This window comes from Cervus canadensis, chromosome 18 (assembly GCF_019320065.1).
Source record: "Cervus canadensis isolate Bull #8, Minnesota chromosome 18, ASM1932006v1, whole genome shotgun sequence".
Lineage (NCBI taxonomy): Eukaryota > Metazoa > Chordata > Mammalia > Artiodactyla > Cervidae > Cervus > Cervus canadensis.
In genome coordinates, this window is record NC_057403.1 from 20,810,218 (window position 1) to 20,829,483 (window position 19,266).

Here is a 19,266-nt window from a genome sequence, read left to right on the forward strand (position 1 = left end):
CCTCCCGTCGCGACTGGCACGGATGAGCAGGGAATCGCGCAGTTAGAACACCCTGCAGAAACTGCTGCAGGCTGCTGCAAGAGAGGCGGAAGCCCTTTTCTTTTTTCGGGTGGGGGGGGGAGGTGTGGGTTGCGCTCCGTGTGGCTTGCGGGATGTTTGTTCCCGACCAGGGACTGAACCCACCCCAGCAGTGAAAGCATCGAATCCTAACACTGTATCACCAGGGAATCCCCAGAAACCCTTTTCTGATAATACATTTTGCTTCCGGAAGGGCGCTATACTTCAGTCTTCTAATTGTATATCTGGTTTAAGTGTTACAATAGATGAGGAAAAGGGAGCTGAAAGGTTAGAAGCTCTTCCCAATACCACACAACTAGGTTTAGGGGAGCCTGGTTTTGAATAGCAAGTACATCTCCAGAGCTCCCACCCCATCCCACCGCCTCCGATCTTTCTACTGTGCCCGAAGTAGAAGTCGGGAAGTGATGAGAGTGAAAAAAAGAAATTCAGAGAAAATGAGAGCTGGAAGAAAGAGATGGAGACCTATAGGAAGAAAGGGGTTTGAGGGGGAAGAACACGAATGAGTCAGGCAGAGAAAAAAGAAAGTGCTCGCTTTGAAGGAAGCGAGCTCGCTTCAGCAGCACATATACTAAAATTGAAACGATACAGAGAAGATTATCATGGCCCCTGCGCAAGGATGACATGCAAATTTGTGAAGCGTTCCTTATTTTTCAGAAAAAGTAATCGAAGAGTTTAGGCATAAAGAAGACGAAGAATCCCCAGAGGGCCGGGAAGCCAGGAGGAAGGAATTATAGAGACTCCGAGAGAGGAGGACAGATACCCAGTGAGCTACAGAGACCCAGAGAAGGGCCAGTGACCCAGAGGAGGACAGAGACCAGGGAGGTTCCAGAGAGCGAGAGAAGAGGGGAGGATGGAGATTCAGGGTGGGTTGGGAGCAGGTATGCGAGTGGAGAGGGACAAAGGCACAGAGTGGGAGCGAGGGGCAGAGCTGGGGCAGTAGTGAAAGGAAGTGGGGCCAAGGGGAGAAAGAATGAGTGGAGGGAAAGATGAGGAGAGAGGGGACAGAGGGGTAGAGGCCAGCGTAGCGGACGCAGGGCCCGCCCCCGTGCACGTGCACACACAGCCCCCCCCCCACACACACACACACGCACACACGCACACACGCACACGAGGCGCAGGGAGGAGGCGCAGTCGCGAGGCACAGCAGGGTCTTTATTGCGGTGGGGCGGGCAGGCGCTCAGGGCGCATCCAGCACCAGCAGCTTGTGCATGTACGAGTTCAGCCAGTGGCGGCGCTCGAGGGCGGCCAGCAGCCGCGCGCGCTCCCGGAAGGCCGCGTCGTCCGCCAGCGCCAGGCTCCGCCGCGACTGGGGGGTGGCAGGACCCGCCCGAGCCCCGCCGGGGGTGTGGAGTCTGCCGGGAGATAGAAAGAGGCGGTTACCGTGGGTCCCGGCCCGCCTCCCGCCGCCTGTTCTCCCCGCGGTCTAACTCGAAGCCCTGTGACTGCACCAGCTGCGGAGGGGCTCGGTCTCTGTCGCCCTGTTTCTTGCTCTGTGTGGGTCTTCGGCTCAGTGTTCACCAGGTTCCGAGCCTCCTGAGTACAGAGACCGAGTCTGATACCCCTGTCCGGCCTCAGCGCTCGGCGCACGCATGGCACACACCGCAGACCCAATAAACGTTGCTCAAGGAACAAACTCGTTCCTGCTTCGACTCCTTTCAAGTCTCTCAAAGCCTTTCTCAGAATCCTTTTGTATCTCTTTGTTTTGCAGATTACCTACCTGTCAACCTCCCATCTCTGTCCTCTCTGGGTCTCTATTTCCCCTTTCTGAGTCTTTGTTCCCCATTCTCTTTGTGTCTCTTTCCACCTCTCGGAGTCCCCACCCTTCCCTGGGAGACTTGGATGTCCCACTTACCTGAAGACCCCCGCGGGAGGTAGGGCGACTCCTGAGGCCGTGCGGTGGCCCCAGGACACAAGAAGCAGGAGCAGCAGCAGCAGCCGCACCCGGGGACCCCTGGGTACCTGGCGGGTCTCCATCACCTGTGGAGAGACAAGAAAGAGCTCGGTGATGCCCGCGTCTGGGCCCAGAAACCAGACCCCATCCCACCCACCCACCCCGAATCCCATTTGCAGGGTGCCCTACCGCGCAGTGGGCTCCCAGCAGCGAGGCTGGCAGCCCCCTTATATCGCCTCCACAGCCCCCGCAGCGGCCAGTGACGCAGACCAGGGGGCCGGGGGCATCGGGTCACCCCCACCCCAGGCTCATTAGGAGCTGCCAGCGGTAATGAGGAGCCGGGGGTGGGGGGCCAGCCGCTGCCTTGGCGGCCACCCACTAATTGGGACCAGGAGCTGGGACCTGAGGAGAATCGGGAGGGGGAGAGACAGACAGACAGAGAAGTGGACACAGGGGGTGTGTCAGAGGGATAAAAATAGAGGCCAGCGGAAGGACCATCAGAGCAGGAGCCAGAGACACAGAGAAAGAGACAGGGGAAGGAACAGAGGAGGGACCGATGGGGAGAAGCAGAGACACAAAGAGATGAAGCAACCATGAGAGGGAAGGACAAAGAATGACAGAGAAAAGGAAAGAGAGGGAGAAAGGGAGCAACAGAGGAAGTAAGGAGAAGGGAAGGAAGAGAGAAAAGAGGGGAAAGGGACCAAGAGAGCAGTTATGAGATGGAGGATCAAGCGGACGGCACTCAGAGAGACAGAAGGAGATGGAAGGACAGCCAGCAGCCTGGGCAGAGATGTCCAGAGCCAAATCCAGGCAGGCAGAGACCAGAAAGACTGAGAGGTGGGAGACGGGGGTAGGAAAGAGGAGGCAAAGGGGACGTGTGGCGGTGGGAGGTGAAGGCAAGTATAGTGACAGGCAAAATCAAGAAAGTCTTAGCAACACTGCACGGAAGGGGAAAAGACAAACAAGGGCCCTGACTACCTGAGGTTGTGTCCAAGCCCTTCCGGGGGAGGAATTTGGGGGTGCTGTGAAGATCAGGCCCATCCCTCCAATACTGGCTTTTAAGAGTGTGTGCTCTTCACGATGGGATGGTAGGCAAAGGTTGGGAAGTCCCAAAAGGCAGCAGCAATCTGGGTCTCTGATTGACAGGACATGGGAACCGAGACTCCTAGTTCCCCAGAGAGAAGGGGAACAAGGCCTGGGTCTGGGAACCTAGATTCCTGGATCTGAGGGGAGAGGTCTGGGCGGGGCGGGGGGGTCCCAATTCCTGGATATTGAAGTGGGAGGCTATTAGGGACCTGGATGCTTGGTGTGTGTGTGTAGGAGAGGGCAGAGGGTTGGGGTCCCCGGGTTTGCAGGGAGGAGAGCTTGGTTGGGCCACACCCCTCCACCAGATGATCCAGTCCCTAACTCCCTCCCCCACTCCAGAGACACTATCCTTTATCTCTGGCCCTTTAAGAGCTCAAGCTGTCGCTAGGCTCCCAGGATCCCAAGGGTGGGCATCAGTTGCATCACCTGCGCCCCTGGGACCCTACCTCCTGCCACCCCACCCAGAGCCATTCTGCAGCATTCACCGATCTCTGCATTCAGCTCTGTTCACCTGTTGTTATCTTGGACCCCAGTGAGCAGGTAAGAGACCCCAAACCCCAAGTGACCCCATCCCATTTGGGTGTATGCCCACCCCACCTCCACCTAACCACAGACCTAGGTATCCCTGCCCAAGACCAGCCTGAGACCTGGGGATCCCAGCTTCCATCCTCCATAGAGACACGGAGTCCTGCCCCAAGCTGTCTCCTGAAGGCTGAGGAATCCAGACCCCTTACACACCTATCTCTGGAGGATAGGAGACTCAAGAGTTCCCAATCTCCTTCTAACTCAGGACCCAAGAGTTCCAGACACCCATTTCCTTTCTCTCCTGTAATCCACAACCCACCCACCCCCAAGCTTTGCTCCCTCAAAATTCTAGGCATCTGAACCTTCAGGCCTCTCCTTTCTAGAGAATTAGGAATTTAGATCCACATTGCATCTAATGCAACAGTTACCACTGTCTGGTAACAAGGAGTCTGAACCCCCAGCAGCCTTCCTGACCAGGATCCAGGAGTCTTCCGCCTCCTCAGGTTACAGGGATTTAGGCCCCCTTGTCTCTCACACCCAGGTGGTCAGGCCCCCCAGTCGTTCCTTCTGACCTCTAATGTAAACAACTGTTGAGTCAAGATATCCCCAGGGCCCTTGAAGAGGAATTGATCCTATGTCCCCTCAGAGGTCTACACACTTCGAAGCCAAAGTCAAAGAGATCTGGGGGCTCGGAAATATGTCTTTCTTTCCCAATTTTCCTGGGACCCCCTTTGGGGAAACAGATAAGGAAATTTACTACGACTTCCAAGAAGCCCTGCGCCTCAGTCTCCCTTAGCTACCGTGGCTTCCACCCCACGACCTACTAGGGAGTTGCAGGTGGCATCTCTTTTTCCTGGCATCGACCTGGGTGGTGCTAACTAGTCTATCTGGGGACCACTGGGCGTGGCCTCCGGAGTGGGCAGAGGCTTCTCCCTGGTGGCTCTGGCCTTAACCCCTTCCTTCCCGCTCCCCTGCTGCTACAGGTATCACCCAGAGCTATGAAATCCTTCAGACCAATCCTCTTCCTTCTCGTCTTCCTCTTCACCTGGATGAGCTCCAAGGCAGCCCCTTTGGTCTCACTGCCTGCGGGCTCCGACTTCTTGGGGATAGACCACCCCTCCCAGCCCTACCCTCCGGCTTCTGAAAATTCCACCCTCTATGGACCTAACCCAGAATCCCCAGGGGCTGCTTATCCTGAGCCCTCCAAGACACCTCATGTGGTTTCCTCTGAGCCCTCCCCCCTTGCCTTCACTGAGACCCCCAAGACTGACCTCCAAGAAACCCCCCACCAAGAGCTTCCTAAGGCCCCCAAACCTAACTCATTCAACACCTCAACACCAGAATCCCTGGACACCTTCCAAATCAACCCCTCCAAAATGATATATCCAGAACTATCTGACACCCCCAAAGCTGACCTGACTGAACTTCCACACACACAATCCCCTGAGGCCTCTACACTTAATCCCTCTAAAACCTCACATCCAGCATTTTCTGAGACCCCAAACCCTGACCCTACCCAAACTCCACACCAAGAATCCCCAGAGATTTCCAAGGTTAACTCCACAGAAATATCACACACAGAATCCCATGAGAATCTCAACTCTAATCCCTCTAAAACCTCACACCCAGCATTTTCTGGGACCCCAAAGCCTGACCCTACCCAAACTCCACATCAAGAATTCCCAGAGATTCCCAAACTTAGCTTCCCTGAGATATCACTTGCAGAAACCCCTGAGACCCGAAGTTCTAACCCCACCAAAATCTTTGACCTCAAGTCTCTGGAAACCCATGACCCTGACACCCCAAACTCTAAATTCCTCCAGACCCTCCATCCTGACCCTACTGAAACACCCCACCCAGCATCTCATGTAGGCCACAAACCCAACCCCACTGAGATTCCCCAAACAAAATTCCCCACAACCCTCTACCAAGACTCAACAGAGATCCCCACGGCCTCTGACCCTGAAATCTCCACTAGCCTTGCCCCAGAAACTCCTGCACCCTTCAAAGAAGTTACTGCTCTTAGTGAGCAATCCCTGAATCCCAAATCAGAAGCGCTTGCAGCCACCCAGCCCACCGCCCTTAAATTGCCCGCCTCAGATTCTCCGGGGACAGTTGATCTGAAAGCCCCCCAGAACTCCAGCCCTAAAGGGCCCGACGCCCCTCCTCCCTCAGCCCGGATTGCGGGGCCCCCTGCTCCTCCAGGGCCCACCAATCAGCCGGCCCCAGCCACCCCGCGGGCCCCCCAGCGGCGCAGCCGAGGTGAGAGAGTCAACACTATCATCGTGTTGGAGCGAGTGCAGGAGACCGGTGAGGGGCTGGGGCCACCCAGGCTGCTGGGTCGGAGGGAGGAGGGGCGGACCCGGACTCCTAGGTCTGAGGGAGAAGGGGCCGGGGGCCCAGACTCCTGGGTCTGAGGGAGGAAGGGCCGGGGGTCTGGACCCCTGGGTCTGAGGGAGGAAGGGCCGGGGGTCTGGACCCCTGGGTCTGAGGGAGGAGGAGCCGGGGGTCTGGACTTCTGGGCCTGAGGGAGGAGGGGCTGGGCGCCGGGACTCCCGGATCCGAGGGCGGAGGAGGGCGGGATCTGGATTCCTGGGTCTGAGGATGGAGGGGGCTAGGAGGTTACATTGCTCAGTCTCTGGGCCTCATTCCTCCAGGCGTGACCGTGGTGGGGCGTCCCCGGGGCGCGGCAGGCGGGGCCCTCTGCCTATTCCTCGCTGGGATCGGGCTGCTCATCGGCATCTTCCTACTGCTGTGGTGTCTCTACCGCCGGGCGGCTCGACACCGGCCCTTCGGACACCACCGCCTCCCGAACGACGGAGATGAACCGGGTGAGCCACTTGTGCAGCGTCCCGCTCCTTGAGTGCTTGCACGTGTCCTTAATCTGGCTTCTCCTGGCACTTAAGGGCGCCCTACCTAAAAGTACAGGTCCCCATCCAAGGTGAGTAGAAGCCCTGACCCCCAATTCTCTGGAAATTTCACAAACATCTGTGAAGTTGCGCCCCCAGCGCAGAGTGGAGTTGCCCCAGGCTGGGGAACTGCAGGTCGCTACAAGCCCCGCCCCTTCCCCCTCCTGGTGCACGGCCTGCCCCGCCCCTGCTGCGCGGACGCCACGCCCCCCTCGCTATTTAAGGCCCCTTAAGCTTATTCGCTTCCCTGGTGGCTCAGAGGTTAAAGCGTCTGCCTGCAATGTGGGAAACTGGGTTCGATCCCCGGGGTGGGAAGGTCCCCTGGAGAAGGAAATGGCAACCCACTCCAATATTCTTGCCTGGAGAATCCCATGGACGGAGGAGTCTGGTGGACTACAGTCCACGGGGTCGCAAAGAGTCGGACACGACTGAGCGACTTAAGATTATTCGAAAACCCGGTTCCAGTGGAAGCTTGGAGTCTTCGCCCTCGTTTCCTCATCGACCAGCGGCTCAGTAGAGGGGACAGGCCCCCAGTCAGCCCGGGGACGACCTCGCTCCTTTGTCCCCATAGTTATGCATTTGGACGCCCCGAAGGAACCCTACGACCTCTACTTTTACGCGCCGGACGCCTGGGTCCCTTCACACATCGCTACCAAGCAGCCACCGCCTACCCCCTCGCTGCCGCCCAAGCTGCCTCCGCCGCCCCGCGGGGGCCGCCCCCAGCGCCTGGAACCGCTCTCCCCTGCCACCCTCCCCAACAATTTCCTGTGAGCCTCTCCGGACCCGCGCCAGCCCCAGACGGAGGAAGCACCCAGGGGTCCTGTCCCCGGGGTCAGCTTTGCTACCTAGTAGTCCTCTAGGATAGAGGACACCCAGAAAATGCTTTAGATGTCAGCGGAGAACACAGTCTGAGACCGAATAAATCACGTGTTCCCACAGCTGGACAACTCCTCTGGCCTAAGTCCTGGGAGAGGAGGGTGGCTGGGGTCAAGGAGATTGGGGGCCTGGGCTCCTCGGTACGAGGGAGAAGGCGGCTGGAGATTCCCAAGGCCAGTGACGACTGGGTGTGTACACCAAAGCATTTTATTGGGAGAGGGGCAGGGCAGGATTTACAATCACAGAGACAGACACAAAGACACAACCCTGCCCCGGGGAAAAACGCCCCTTTTCCCCAGCCCCATTCCCTTTGCTGGGATTCTGTGACTTCTCCTATACACATGTTCCCCCAAATTCTAAGCCGAAATAGGGGAGTCTGAGAGGGGAAGGATCCCAGATTTGGAGTCATTTAGCCCCTGAGGGACGCAATAAATGGCCACTGAGAAAATGAGGGCAGTTCAAAACCACCCAGGAGAATAAAGTGCAAGGAATTGGGGGGAAGGGGAGCGTCTTGAAACCACCATGGGGAAGTTCAATGGCGGTGGTTTCAAACCGTTGAGTTGATGGACTTGAGCAGCCGCTCTTCTTAGACCTGAAAATCGTGTCAGAAAAAGTGCATGGGGGTGAAGAGAGGCATATTGTTAAAACTGCCATTTTGGTTGTTTCCCTAGGCAATGTGCTAAGCTGGGAGGTTTTGGGGAAATTTGGTGCTGCAGCAGAGTCTGCTGGTGGGGGAGGGATGAAGAGGTTTGGGGGGGGGTGCTTGAAACTGCCATTTCCCCTCAGAAACGCTGGTGAGAATCAATCCCTAGAATGGCAGGGATGGGTGATTAGTTAAACCAACTTGGAAAAAGCAGAATACAGTTGGGAGAGATTTGAAACTTCTAGAGGAAGACCTTGAATTTTTTTGAAAGAGGAGGGGGGGTTGAGTAATCTCAGGGGTTAGCCTGAGAGTCCCAGGGGTTCAAGGAAAGGGGGAGGTGCCCAAAACCACAAGAGCGAGGAAGAGTTTGAATTGTCCATTCAAATAAAGCCCTGAAAGGAGAGATTTGAAACCACTGAGGCAGAAAAAAGTGGAGAAGGGAACCTTTAGGGGAATTTGGGTATCCTTGAAACTGCCAGTCTGCAGCTTCACTACCCCTGAGAGGCAAATAGGATGGGAAGAGATCTGACAGCACTGGGAACAAGGGAGAGTGCTTCTTAGGCCTGAGCAAGGACAGAGAGACTGGGGTTCCTTGACACTGTCACTCAGGCCGGAGATGTGAGGAATGGAGGTCCTGGAAACTGCCATCCAGTGGGAGGCACGTGGTCAGTAGTCCCGGACAGGGGGTGGGGGTCTTGGGGGTTGAACTGTGCTGTGTGTAGCCCCATAGGATGGAGGGGGAGCAGGGGGTGCCCCGGGGGGCTCAGCCTCATCCTCCATTTCGCTTTCGTCGCTGCCAGCCAGCTGGTCGTGGCCAACGAAGCCACATTTCTCTTCGCTCATCTCCTCAGGCTCCGCCCACGGCTGCTTCTCTCCCGAAGCGAAGACCCCGTAGAAGATGACGCCCCCATAGTGCACCAGGGAGGCAATGAGGAACACATACTGCCACTCCTCTCGAGTCTGCAGGGTGGACACCCGGGAGGTGAAGTCAGAGGACAGAGGGACAGGAGGGAGGGGCGGGGCTATGGGAAGGGGCGGGGTTATGGAAAGGGCGGGGCTAGGGGCGGGCCTTTTCTCTGGAAAAGGAGCCGGAGATCCAGAGAGGTGACGTGTGTCAGAAAGGTGCTGGACACTGATTTGGAGGGAAAGTGGGTCAGGGCCCAGGCACGGACCTTGTGCTTAGTCATGGCACCCACGATGATGGGGCACACCATGCCGGACAACGTGCCCACGCCGTTGGAGATGCCCATGAGGATGCTGGCATAGCGCGGGGCGATGTCCAGGTGGTTCACGTTGAACCCTGGCGAGGCGAGCCCGGGAGGCGTCACAACCGATTCCCACGCCAGTGACTCCTCCCCCAGCCTAGCCTCCCCGGACCTCCCGGCCGCTCCGCTTTTTCCCGTCTGCCTTTCGCGAGGCTTCGAGGTGCTCTACCTGAGCCAGGAAGTTCTCCACAAAGCTGACCAGAGTCCCCCACCCCCAAGCTGCAGATCGCCGGTTCTCACCGGAGATGGCGAAGCCGCTGAAGCCCACGGCGAGGACTAGGAAGGAGATGGCCACGCCCTTGGAGTGCGAGTAGCCGACCACCAACAGCAGCGTGGCTTCCATGCCAAAGCCTACGGAGGACCGCCCTCTCTGAGCGCAGCCCGCCCCGCCCCGCCTCTCCAGACCCACTCCCGGCTCCCAGCCTCCCCCAGTTTGACCCAGTCCTGCCACTTCCACGCCTGTCCCTGGCTTTGTCCTCCATCCTGCCCGCGCCGGCCCTAACCAAGTCCTCAATTCACCAGTGCCTGGCCCTTGACCACGTGCACAGGCTTCGCTGCCCCAGCTGGGACCTCAATGGCCTCAGCCCTTGACTAGACCACGCCCTGAAGACGGAGGGTCTAGGCCCCACCCAGGCACCTTCACGGCTTCCCTCTCAGTCCCCATTCATTACACTCAGAACTTCGTCTCTCCGGCTGCCCCTCCTCATCACCCAGTTCCCATCCTACTCTGGCCAGCCTCGTATAGGCCCGGTCCTCCCAGAACCAACGTGGTCTCGCCTTTACTTCACCTGGGCAGCCACACCCCCTTGCCCTTCTACAGACACTGCCCCGGAGGCTGCCACCTGAGATTCTGTTCCTGCCAGACCTGGTCTCGCTCCGGCTCCACCTTTTTGGACACGCTCCCCATGGACACGCCCTCTGACCCCACCCCATCCTCCATGGTCCAGCACCCTAGATCCGCCCAGCCGTGCTCTGCCCATCCCAGTCCGATCCCAGATCCAGGCCCCGCCCCACTCACCTCCGCAGTTCATCAACTTGCGCACGTTGGTGGTGGACATGATGCGGCGGCTCCTCAGGAAGTCGGCGATCTGGCCTCCAATGGGCACGATGATGGTCATCACCAGGTGAGGCAACGCTGACACCAGGCCCACCTGCGCCAGCGGGCGCACAGGGAGGCGCGGCTCAGCGGCCACCTGCCTGGGGGTCTCACCACGGCTTCCTGCCTGCCCCCTTTCCAACCCCTTAGGATCCAGGTTCCTCTCCTTCCCGGGCTCACCCTCCCGCCGCGCCCGCAGCCTCCCCTTCACGGCCCAACCTTGCTGATCTCGAAGCCGAACACTTCTTCGAAGTAGGCAGGCTGGGAGATAAGAAGCAGGTAGAAAGTCCAACTACGACAGAAGTTGGCCACGATAATGGCGTAGACTGGCATGGACGTGAAGAAGCGCCTCCAGGGTGTGTTAAACTTCTGTGGTGGGCGAGAGGAGGAAAGGGCTGCTAAGACTGAGAACAGGGCTGGGCGCTCTCCGAGTCCCTTCAGGGATCCCACGATAGTCCCGCAGAGACCCAGATTTCCCTGTCTCACTAAAGCCGCCAAGGAGGAACGCTAACATCCTAACCTCAGTGGTCCTCACGCTGGCGGGTGTCCAGACCGCAAGATAACCTTCAGAGAGTCATAAATGTGGACCCGAGAGTCTCCTTCCACCCAATTATGCCCCCTAATTCGAGCCTCACCCCTCCTGAGGTCTGAGCAAATCCCCACATTCTAATCCGCCTCTTCAGGTTTAACCACGCCCTTCAGTGGTTCCGCCCACCTCGCCACCTAGCCCTGCTCTCGGCACCTGCTAACCCCGTCCTCCCTGGGCTTTAATCACGCCCCCTAGGTTCTAGCGCCAGCCTACTGGCGATCCCATCGTCTCCTCTAAATGTCTGTGGAAATGTCTATGTAGATCTACCAAGATCCACACGCAGTGCGGGTTCAAAGCCCCTCTTCCTCCCGTCTCCCAGCCTTGATAGCTCTCCTCTCCCCACCGCGCCCCCGCCCCCCCAGGCTTGGGCCCGGACCGTGACGGGGTTCATGAGCTTGGCGCTCTCGCCGATGGCGTCCTCGATGTACTTGCGCTCCTCCTCCGAAATGCTAGGGTGCAGCGCCGGGGACTCGTAGGAGACGAGCAGCCAGAACAGGTACCAGAAGATCCCGAAGCTGCCTGGTGGGGGGAGGGGGTCAGGAGGAGGATGGAAGCGAGGTGACGACCAGCCTCGCTCTGCCCCAGCGCCACACGGACCCAGGCGTCCGGGCCCCTCACCGTAGACGTAGAATACAGAGCTCCATCCTGAGTACTGCACCAGGACTCCGGCGAGAGGCATCGCGACCACCGCCCCAGCATAGGACCCTAACGGGGAGGGTGCAGGATGGAGAAGAGCGCATCTTTCCTCAAACGCAGTAGTGGGGATTCCCAGCCCCCACCTTTCTGGGATACAGAAGTACCGGCCACTGCCCCTCCTCCCTCAGACACGTCGGTCTGGGTCACCAGCCCTCTCCTCTCTAAGATCCGAGAGTTCAAGCCTGCAACCCCCTCCTCCCTCCACCGAAGAGTCTAGACTCCAGCCCATCCCCCCCCCCCCCAGCCCCAGACCCACGAGTCTGGATCCCTGCCCCTTCCTCTCACCGCAAAAGGCTGTCGTCGCCAGGCGACTCCGCTCTAAGGGCGGGGCCCATTTGCTCCAGATCCCATGGCAGGCGGGGTACGTGACCCCCTAGGGAAGAGAAAACCAAAATCAACGAGCAAAGGTGGAGTCGGAACGGCAACGAGGTCATAGGGGGCGGAGCTTTACCTCTACCAACCCCTGCAGGATCCTCACGAAGATGACACAGCCATAGTGGACACGGGCAGCCGAGGGGATCAGCATGTTTAGAGTGGAGGTAGCCACAATAGCAAAGCCGAAAACCCTGATAGGAAAAGTTTGTGTTCCGAGAAGAGTCCAGCTATCCTGCCATACCTAGGACTCTGCCCTTTCCTCCTTCAGCAGGCCAGGTCCCGCGCCCCCAGAACCGCAGGTCCCACTTTCTATGAGAGTCCCCGCTTCCACAATACAAAGCCCACCTTTCTCTAGGGCCTTGGCTCCGAACCCAGGCTCCTCCCATTTTCCCGGAGTCAACCCCCAAATGCAAGGTCACAGCCTCTAACTCCACCCACACACCTGTAGTTTCTGCCCACTTTGAGACATCCCCCCCGCCCCCCTCATACCTGTTAGCTGCGAATTTTTGGCAGATAAATCCTCCAGGAATCTGGGTGACAATGTAGCCCCAGAAAAAGGAGCCGTGTATGAGGCCAACAGTCTCTGGATCCCAGTTGAACTGAGCTTTCTGTGGGCCAAAAGGCACATCAAACCAGCACCCCTGCCCCAGACGCTCTGCTTCTCCACCAGTCAGCACCCGCAGACAATCCCTCGGCCAATCAGCAACAAGGATCCCCTCTCGCCTTCAAAACACCTGCCAATCAGAGCTCGGGCCATCTACCCCAACTTTGCTCCTCCATGTTGCTATGGCCGCACTACCTTAGCAACAGAGCCTGTTGCTGCCTAGAGGCCTAGCTCTGTCTGCTTGCCTGCCTCAGGGTCCCTTCTCGGAATGCATAGGAGCCCATATATGCGGTGGGATTCTTCCTCCACTTCTAACCAACGTACAAACCGTTTGCTGATTGGATGGGTTCTAGGAAGAGACAAGAAGTAGCCAAAGGGTTGGGCGTGATTGGAAAGGAGGAGGGGCAGGTAGGCCACAGCCCAAATCAGGAATTTTTTTGGAAGCAGGGGCATGGCCTATATGGAAATTAAAACAGAAAGTCTGAGATGAAGCGGGGCTTTAGGTTAACGTCCAGAGCAGATGGAGAAGGGATGTAAGCAGCGGTGGAACTTCCAAAAAGCCAGAATCCAAATTTACAGCGGGGCTTTCCCTAGCAGTCCAGTGGTTAAGACTCCCCCTTCAAATACAGGGTTCGATCCCTGGTCTGGGAGCTCAGATCCCACATGCCTTATGGCCAAAAAAACAAAACATAAAACAGAAGCAATGTTGTAATAAATTCAATAAAGACTTTAAGAATGTTCCACATCAAAAAAAAAAAATCTTAAAAAAAAATTTTCACGGTGGAGGGACTTCCCTGGTGGTCAAGTGGTTAGGATTCCCTGCTTCCACTGCAAGGGGTGCGGGTTAGATCCCTGCTTGAGAAAGTTCCGCAAGCCGCAAGGTAAGGCAACAACAACAACAAAAAATTCACGGTGGAGCCTGAGTTGGCCCGGGAGTAAGACTCAATGCTGGAACAGGTGCAGGAGACGCAGGCGGAGCAAAGTTGCTAGGATGCCCAAATGAAACAGGAGCAGCCATATCATAGGGAAACAAATGCTTGGCAGAGTCTACACTTTGAAATCAGAGAGGTGAAACAAACAGGAGCGGGGCTTCATTTAGATAAAGGCAGAACTCAGGAAGGGAGAGCCCTGAGGTGAGGTGGAGCTGAGGTTGGTAAGTGCAAGAGCGAGTGGGTTGCCATGCCCGTCTCCAGGGGATCTTCCCCACCCAGGAATCGAACCCACATCTCTTATGTCTTCTGCATTGGCAGGCGGTTCTTTACCGCTAGCGCCACCTGGTTAGGGCCCAGGGTGGGGCAGGGCAAAAAGGCGGGTCTACTCAGGCCGGGACGTGGAAGGGGCGTGGTCTGGGCCTCGCGTAGGCGAGTGTGACGTCATCAGAGGGCCCGGGCAGGATTTTCCCCAGCCTCAGGCAGCTCCCGCCCCGGGGTACCTGCATCACCACGTGGCCCCCGCGGTGGGTCGTGCTGTTGTTGACCATGGAGACGATGGCCACGCCCAGGTTGCAGCGGATGCCAAAGCTAATGCAGAAGCCCAGACCGCTCATGATGGCGATAATGTAGCGGCGAGGGAGGCCAAAGCAGGTGCAATCCACGACCGGCGGGTCCCGGGTCTGCGTCGTGACCGGGCGCCCATCTGCACTCAGCTCCAGAGTCTCGGCACCTTCTTGCCGCTTCTCCAGAAGACTGAGACGAGGCAGCAAGGATCAGATTCGGACGTCCGGGCCCCCAGCCCCCTCCTCCCCATGACACGAGTTGGGGCAAAACTTCTTGCTTTTCAAGACCAGGGATTCTAAGCCCGCAACCCCTCTTTCCCCAAGAGTCCAGCCCCTAACTTCCTTCTCCCTCCAGGGTCCAGGAATCTGGACCCCTGGTCTCCATCTCCCTCAGACCAGGAATTCCCACGCGCCCCCAGCCCCTTCCTTCCTCAGACTCGAGTATGGAACTCCCCAGTTCCCTTCTCCACTAGCTTTGTCACCTCTCAACTCAGTTGTTTTAGACCCAGGCTCCCCTTGTAATCCAAAACCCTGTGCCCCCAGCCCTCACCCCCAAGGCCCAGAGACTCTCTCCAGCCCCGTCTTCCAGATATGAGTCTATTTGAGGAAGCAAAAGGCGCTAAGGAGATGCCTCAGCAAAGGTGTCAAAAGAACAGATGCTTCTCAGCCACATCTGCTATATATACCGCACCCCCTCCCCTGCCCCGGGGCATGCCCTGCCTGGCTTCCAGGCCCAGGTGTGGGGCTGACATCCAGCTGACTCCATTCAGACACTGGAAGCCCACTCCCAGGGATGGGGGTGGGGGGTGGGGGTGAGAGGTCCAGGGCACTGGAATCCAGCAGCCCAGCTGGATATATCTGGGGAAACTTGAGTTCAGGCTGTCAGCCTAGGGGGTGGGGAGGAGTGGCGGGTGGTGTCCTGGCAAGGGACAGATGGCCCTGGTAGGGGGATTGGCTCAGTCCCCAGCGTGACTCTCGCCCCCGCCTGTTCTGGATCCAGGATTGAATCTGTGATGACGGATAGGGTACTTGGAGGGCCACCTCCATTCCAGAGAGAGGCTGCTGGGAGAAAGAGGTGCCCTGAGACAGACGTGGAAAAATTCAAAAGGAGGATGTCAGAAATGGTGTGGGGGGTGGGGGGCGGGTGGAGAACAGAGACTGAGAGAAAGAGGGTCAGAGACACAGGAGGGAGAGAGACTCAGAGAGAAGGGAACAGATACCCAGAGAGGGAGAAACAGACAACTAGTCTGAAAGAGACTGGGGCAGAGACCCTGAGAAAAGATGGGGGGCTTGTGCAGGGGGTAGGACAGAGACCCTGAGAAGGAAAGGGACTGAAACCTAGTGAGGGACACAAAGACAAGTGGGGACAGAAACCCAGGAGAGAGAATGCAGAGACAGAGACCCAGAATGCTGAGAGAAAGATGGAACGACAAGGAGCCTGAGGAGAGACAGGCTGGGGATATGATTTGTGAGGTGTGGCTCCTCTCCGAGGCCGGTAGGCAGCCAGGGGATCGGGCTGGATCCCAGGAAGGGGCTAGAACAGATGGAGGCGAGGGAGACTGGGACGGGGGAGGAAAGAACAGCCAGACGGTCTGGGAGGAGGCGGGTGGAAGAGATGGGAACACAGCAACCCTTAAGATGGGAACTTAAGGAAGTGGGGGAGGGGGTTAAGAAAGTGGGGAGACTGGGGGAACGGACAGAAACTAGAGGGATGAGAAATAAGACCCTGGGCAGGGGACAATGAGCCAGAGAGTGGGGAACAGAAGCCCCCCAGAATGAATAGTGCACGGTTGTAGGGACAGGCTCTCCCATCAGAACAGGTCGGGCAATGAGATTAAACTTTGACCCAGGTTGCCCTGGCATGCTGTTTGACCCTGAAACTCAAGATGGGATTGCAGCCCCTGAAATTTGATATTCATTGTTAATATGAGGACATAGATCTCGGATCAAGGTTTTCTAAACCAAGGAACGCAGTCTCAGTATTCTGTATCTGTAAAATGGGGGCATGAGTAGAATGTGAGGTGACAAAGAGGGAACTTCAAGGTGACATTATCATTTCAAGAGAACTAGAGATGCAGAGGTGAAGGTGGCCCCAGTGCTTCATGGAGTGTAAGAATAGATTACTTTGCTCTCTCAGGATGCCTGAAACTCAGGATTAGGGACTCGGTGATGAGGAAAGGCAGCTATTAGGGAGCAGGTAGGGCACTTTCCTGGTGGTTCAGACAGTAAAGAATCTGCCTGTAATGCGGGAGGCCCGGGTTAGCTCCCTGGGTCAGGAAAATCCCCTGGGGAAAGTAAGGGCTACCCATTCCAGTATTCTTGCCTGGAGAATTCCATGGACAGAGGAGCCTGACGGGCTACAACCCATGGGGTTGCAGAGTCGGACACGACTGAGCAACTAATCCTTCCAATTTCTTTCAACTAAAATGAAGACGGTGTCTCAGCCTCCATCTCTGGGTCTCTGCCTCTGCTTCTCGGATATTCTCCGACCTCCTACTCCCCCCTCCCCAATCTCTGTCCTCTTCTGTCCCTTTGGTTCTCCCTTACCCTCCCATTGTACAACCGAGAAAACTGAGGCTCAGGAAACAGAAGCAGCATGTCCAAGGTCACGCACAAGCAGCAGTGGGACCTGATCACTTCCTGGCCCTCCGCATCACCCCTCCCCAGGCCTGGCTCTCAAAAAGGAGGCATATTGGCTCCTGTCTCCTGCTGTATTCCCTTTCCCCCCTTGTCCTTGTCCCAAGTCGCCCTGGGTTGCTGTGTGTGTTTCCTGATCTGAGGGAGTTCTCCACCCACTCCAGCAGCACTCATCTCGAGGAAATCTGCAGTCCCCACCCCAGACTTGGGCAGGAGACTGACCTGGGTTCAAAAGATGCCATGTGTACTCAGCTACTGACTTCCCCCCTTTTCCCAACGGCGCCTCAGTTTCCCCAGCTTCGTCTAGAGGATTAAAAGGAGTCCGCTGGGGGCACTTCCCCCTCTCAGTAATCACCAAAGCGTACCCCAGATGTGATTGTCCTGGACTCAGACTCCTTAGTGACTGTCCTGGTGGGAACCCTGAACTCTGGGGTCTCTAGGGGCTCCCAAGGGAGCTGAGAGAGGTGACGATCAGGCAGAGTCAGAGAGAAACCCAGACACAGGAGAAGCGGAGACTGAGGAAGAAAGACAGCCTGAGAAACACATTCCTCCTGCCTCCATCCCCCTTCCCAACCCCCTCCTCCAGCACGTCTCTCTCCCTCTCCTGACTTCACGCTGATGTATTTTGAGAAACTCGTGAAAGGAGGTGAGAAAAAGGGTGGGGAGGGGCTGGAAGATTGGGAAAAAGAAAGGGTGAGGTTATCTCAGCTCCTCCACCCCCTCCCCAACACTGCGCCATCCTCCGGCCCCCCTCCCTTCTGTCCAGCTTTATTCCTATCTCTCAGGTTACTAAAGGGTGGGGTAAGTTTGGAGCGCAGAGGTAATCTGCAGCAAGCAGGACGAGTGTTAGACTTAGAGAAGGACTTGCGTGGTCTAGTGAGCTGCACTGAAGATCAATTAAAGATAGGGTCAGGGCTGTGGGCCACGGGGACCCCAGGGTCTGAAGGAATGACAGCAGGGGCATGGTGCTGATGAGGCCCCAACTCCTCCCCGCACTGTGGCCAGATATTTTTAGGCTTCTCCGCAGCTGAGTAATTTCTCTGACTTGGAGCCAGGGCTGGGGTTGGGGGTGAGAGACTCAGGAGAGGTGTAGCAGACTGCTCTGGGGACACCCAGGTCATTGGGGTCATCTCCTTGACTGGGAGGAAGTCCCTCTCAGCCCTAGTCTATACCCTTTGGAAAGTTCATCCTACCCCAGGAACCTAATGTTTGGCCTGCAACTCCCTTCTCCCTCAGAGACCCAGGATACCCTGACTTCTTCCTCCCAGCTTAGCTCTCCTCAAGGACAAGGACCAATGGACCTCAATCCGATTTAGCTTCAGATTAAACTCTCTGAGAGATGGCAACTAACAAACACACAAAGATGGAGAGATCTGGGATGAGATAGTAAAAAAACCAGAGAGAGGGCCGGAGTTCCTAAAGGAGAGTGTCAGAAAGCCTAGGGCGGAGAGTTGGGGGACAGAGACTCAGAGAAAGAGACAAAGACCCAGAGAGAGGGTTGTAGAGATCTAGCGAGAGCAAGAGAGCGGGACGGGGACTCAGAGATAAAAGGAAATAGAGACTTAGAAAGAGTGGACAGAATCTGGAGAGAGGAGGCAGAGAGAGTACAGGTGAAGGGAGACCCAGAAGCCGGCGAGGGAATCAGAGATCCAAAAGAGGGGGATATACATTTATAATCCCAGAGAAAAGGGCAGAGGGCCTAGGGATGGGGTGGGGCGCAGAAAAATGATGGATGAGACCGGACCGTCGGAGACCGAGGGAGAAAACTGGACAGATGGGTGGCCCTCCCACGCATGGGTACCGCCTGTCCAGCTGTCCATCTGCGCCCAGGTGGGAATGAGCGTCCTCCTCGGACCCTCGCGTTCTTCCACGCCCAGGACCCCCACCACGCTCACCGGTGTAGCTTCCCAAGGGCGCGACCCGCTAGCTTCCGAAACTCCTCCTGGCGGAACTCCATGGTGGCCGCCCCTGCTGCCGGACCCCCCCGCCGATTCCCCCCGCCCGCGGGCCCGGGCGGCCGCGTCCGGGTACCCGGGGTCCGCCCCGGCCCGGCCGGCCCCGCAGCTCCGCTCGGGGGGAAGGAGGCTGCGAGTGCGGGCTTTCTGGGGGCTGTCACCGGACTCAGCGTCGGGGGCGGGGTGGGGCGGGACGAGGCCCCGCCCACCTTCTACACCCCGCCCCTTGTTATTCTAGTCCAGCCCACCTTCCCCTGCCATTCATCCAGGTTCTTGCCTCGCCCAAGACCGTGCCTCTGGCTTTTGAACTCGTCTGGGTTGCATCGCTCCCAAATCAGCCCCTTCCCGGAGTTACTTCTCCCTCACCCATTCCCCACCAGCTCCTTCTATCCCAGATTATCTCTCCTCCAGGGTTCTTTCCTGAGATTTGCTCCCGCCACTTGTTTCCCCTAATTTCGTGTTCGCATTTTCATCTTCCTCTAAATAGCCTCCTGCGTTTTGTCCTCCCATCCTACTTCTCCGAATTTCTGTGCCCCCCAGTTCCTC

At 57.4% G+C, this 19,266-nt stretch overlaps 2 protein-coding genes and 1 non-coding gene across 3 annotated transcripts; 1 reads left to right on the forward strand and 2 right to left on the reverse strand.

Moving 5' to 3' along the window:
• The first annotated feature begins 622 nt into the window (after nucleotides 1-622).
• On the forward strand, nucleotides 623-729 carry LOC122421780. The gene has a single exon (XR_006263597.1). It is a non-coding gene; the product is annotated as a U6 spliceosomal RNA (small nuclear RNA).
• A 406-nt stretch (nucleotides 730-1,135) lies between these two features.
• PTH2 (parathyroid hormone 2) lies at nucleotides 1,136-2,070 on the reverse strand. Its single transcript, XM_043436170.1, has 2 exons — nucleotides 1,931-2,070; nucleotides 1,136-1,430 (listed from the first exon to the last, which is right to left on the reverse strand). The coding sequence occupies exons 1-2, from the start codon at nucleotides 2,050-2,052 to the stop codon at nucleotides 1,256-1,258; spliced, it is 297 nt and encodes a 98-aa protein (XP_043292105.1). The 5' UTR covers nucleotides 2,053-2,070; the 3' UTR covers nucleotides 1,136-1,255.
• Nucleotides 2,071-7,554: 5,484 nt separating this feature from the next.
• SLC17A7 (solute carrier family 17 member 7) lies at nucleotides 7,555-18,882 on the reverse strand. The gene is made up of 12 exons (XM_043436172.1): nucleotides 18,661-18,882; nucleotides 14,066-14,318; nucleotides 12,519-12,637; nucleotides 12,106-12,220; nucleotides 11,940-12,027; nucleotides 11,577-11,663; nucleotides 11,335-11,477; nucleotides 10,589-10,738; nucleotides 10,292-10,424; nucleotides 9,514-9,624; nucleotides 9,181-9,308; nucleotides 7,555-8,968 (listed from the first exon to the last, which is right to left on the reverse strand). Exons 1-12 carry the CDS (start codon nucleotides 18,720-18,722, stop codon nucleotides 8,675-8,677), a joined length of 1,683 nt encoding a protein of 560 aa, XP_043292107.1. The 5' UTR covers nucleotides 18,723-18,882; the 3' UTR covers nucleotides 7,555-8,674.
• Between the last annotated feature and the right edge of the window lie 384 nt (nucleotides 18,883-19,266).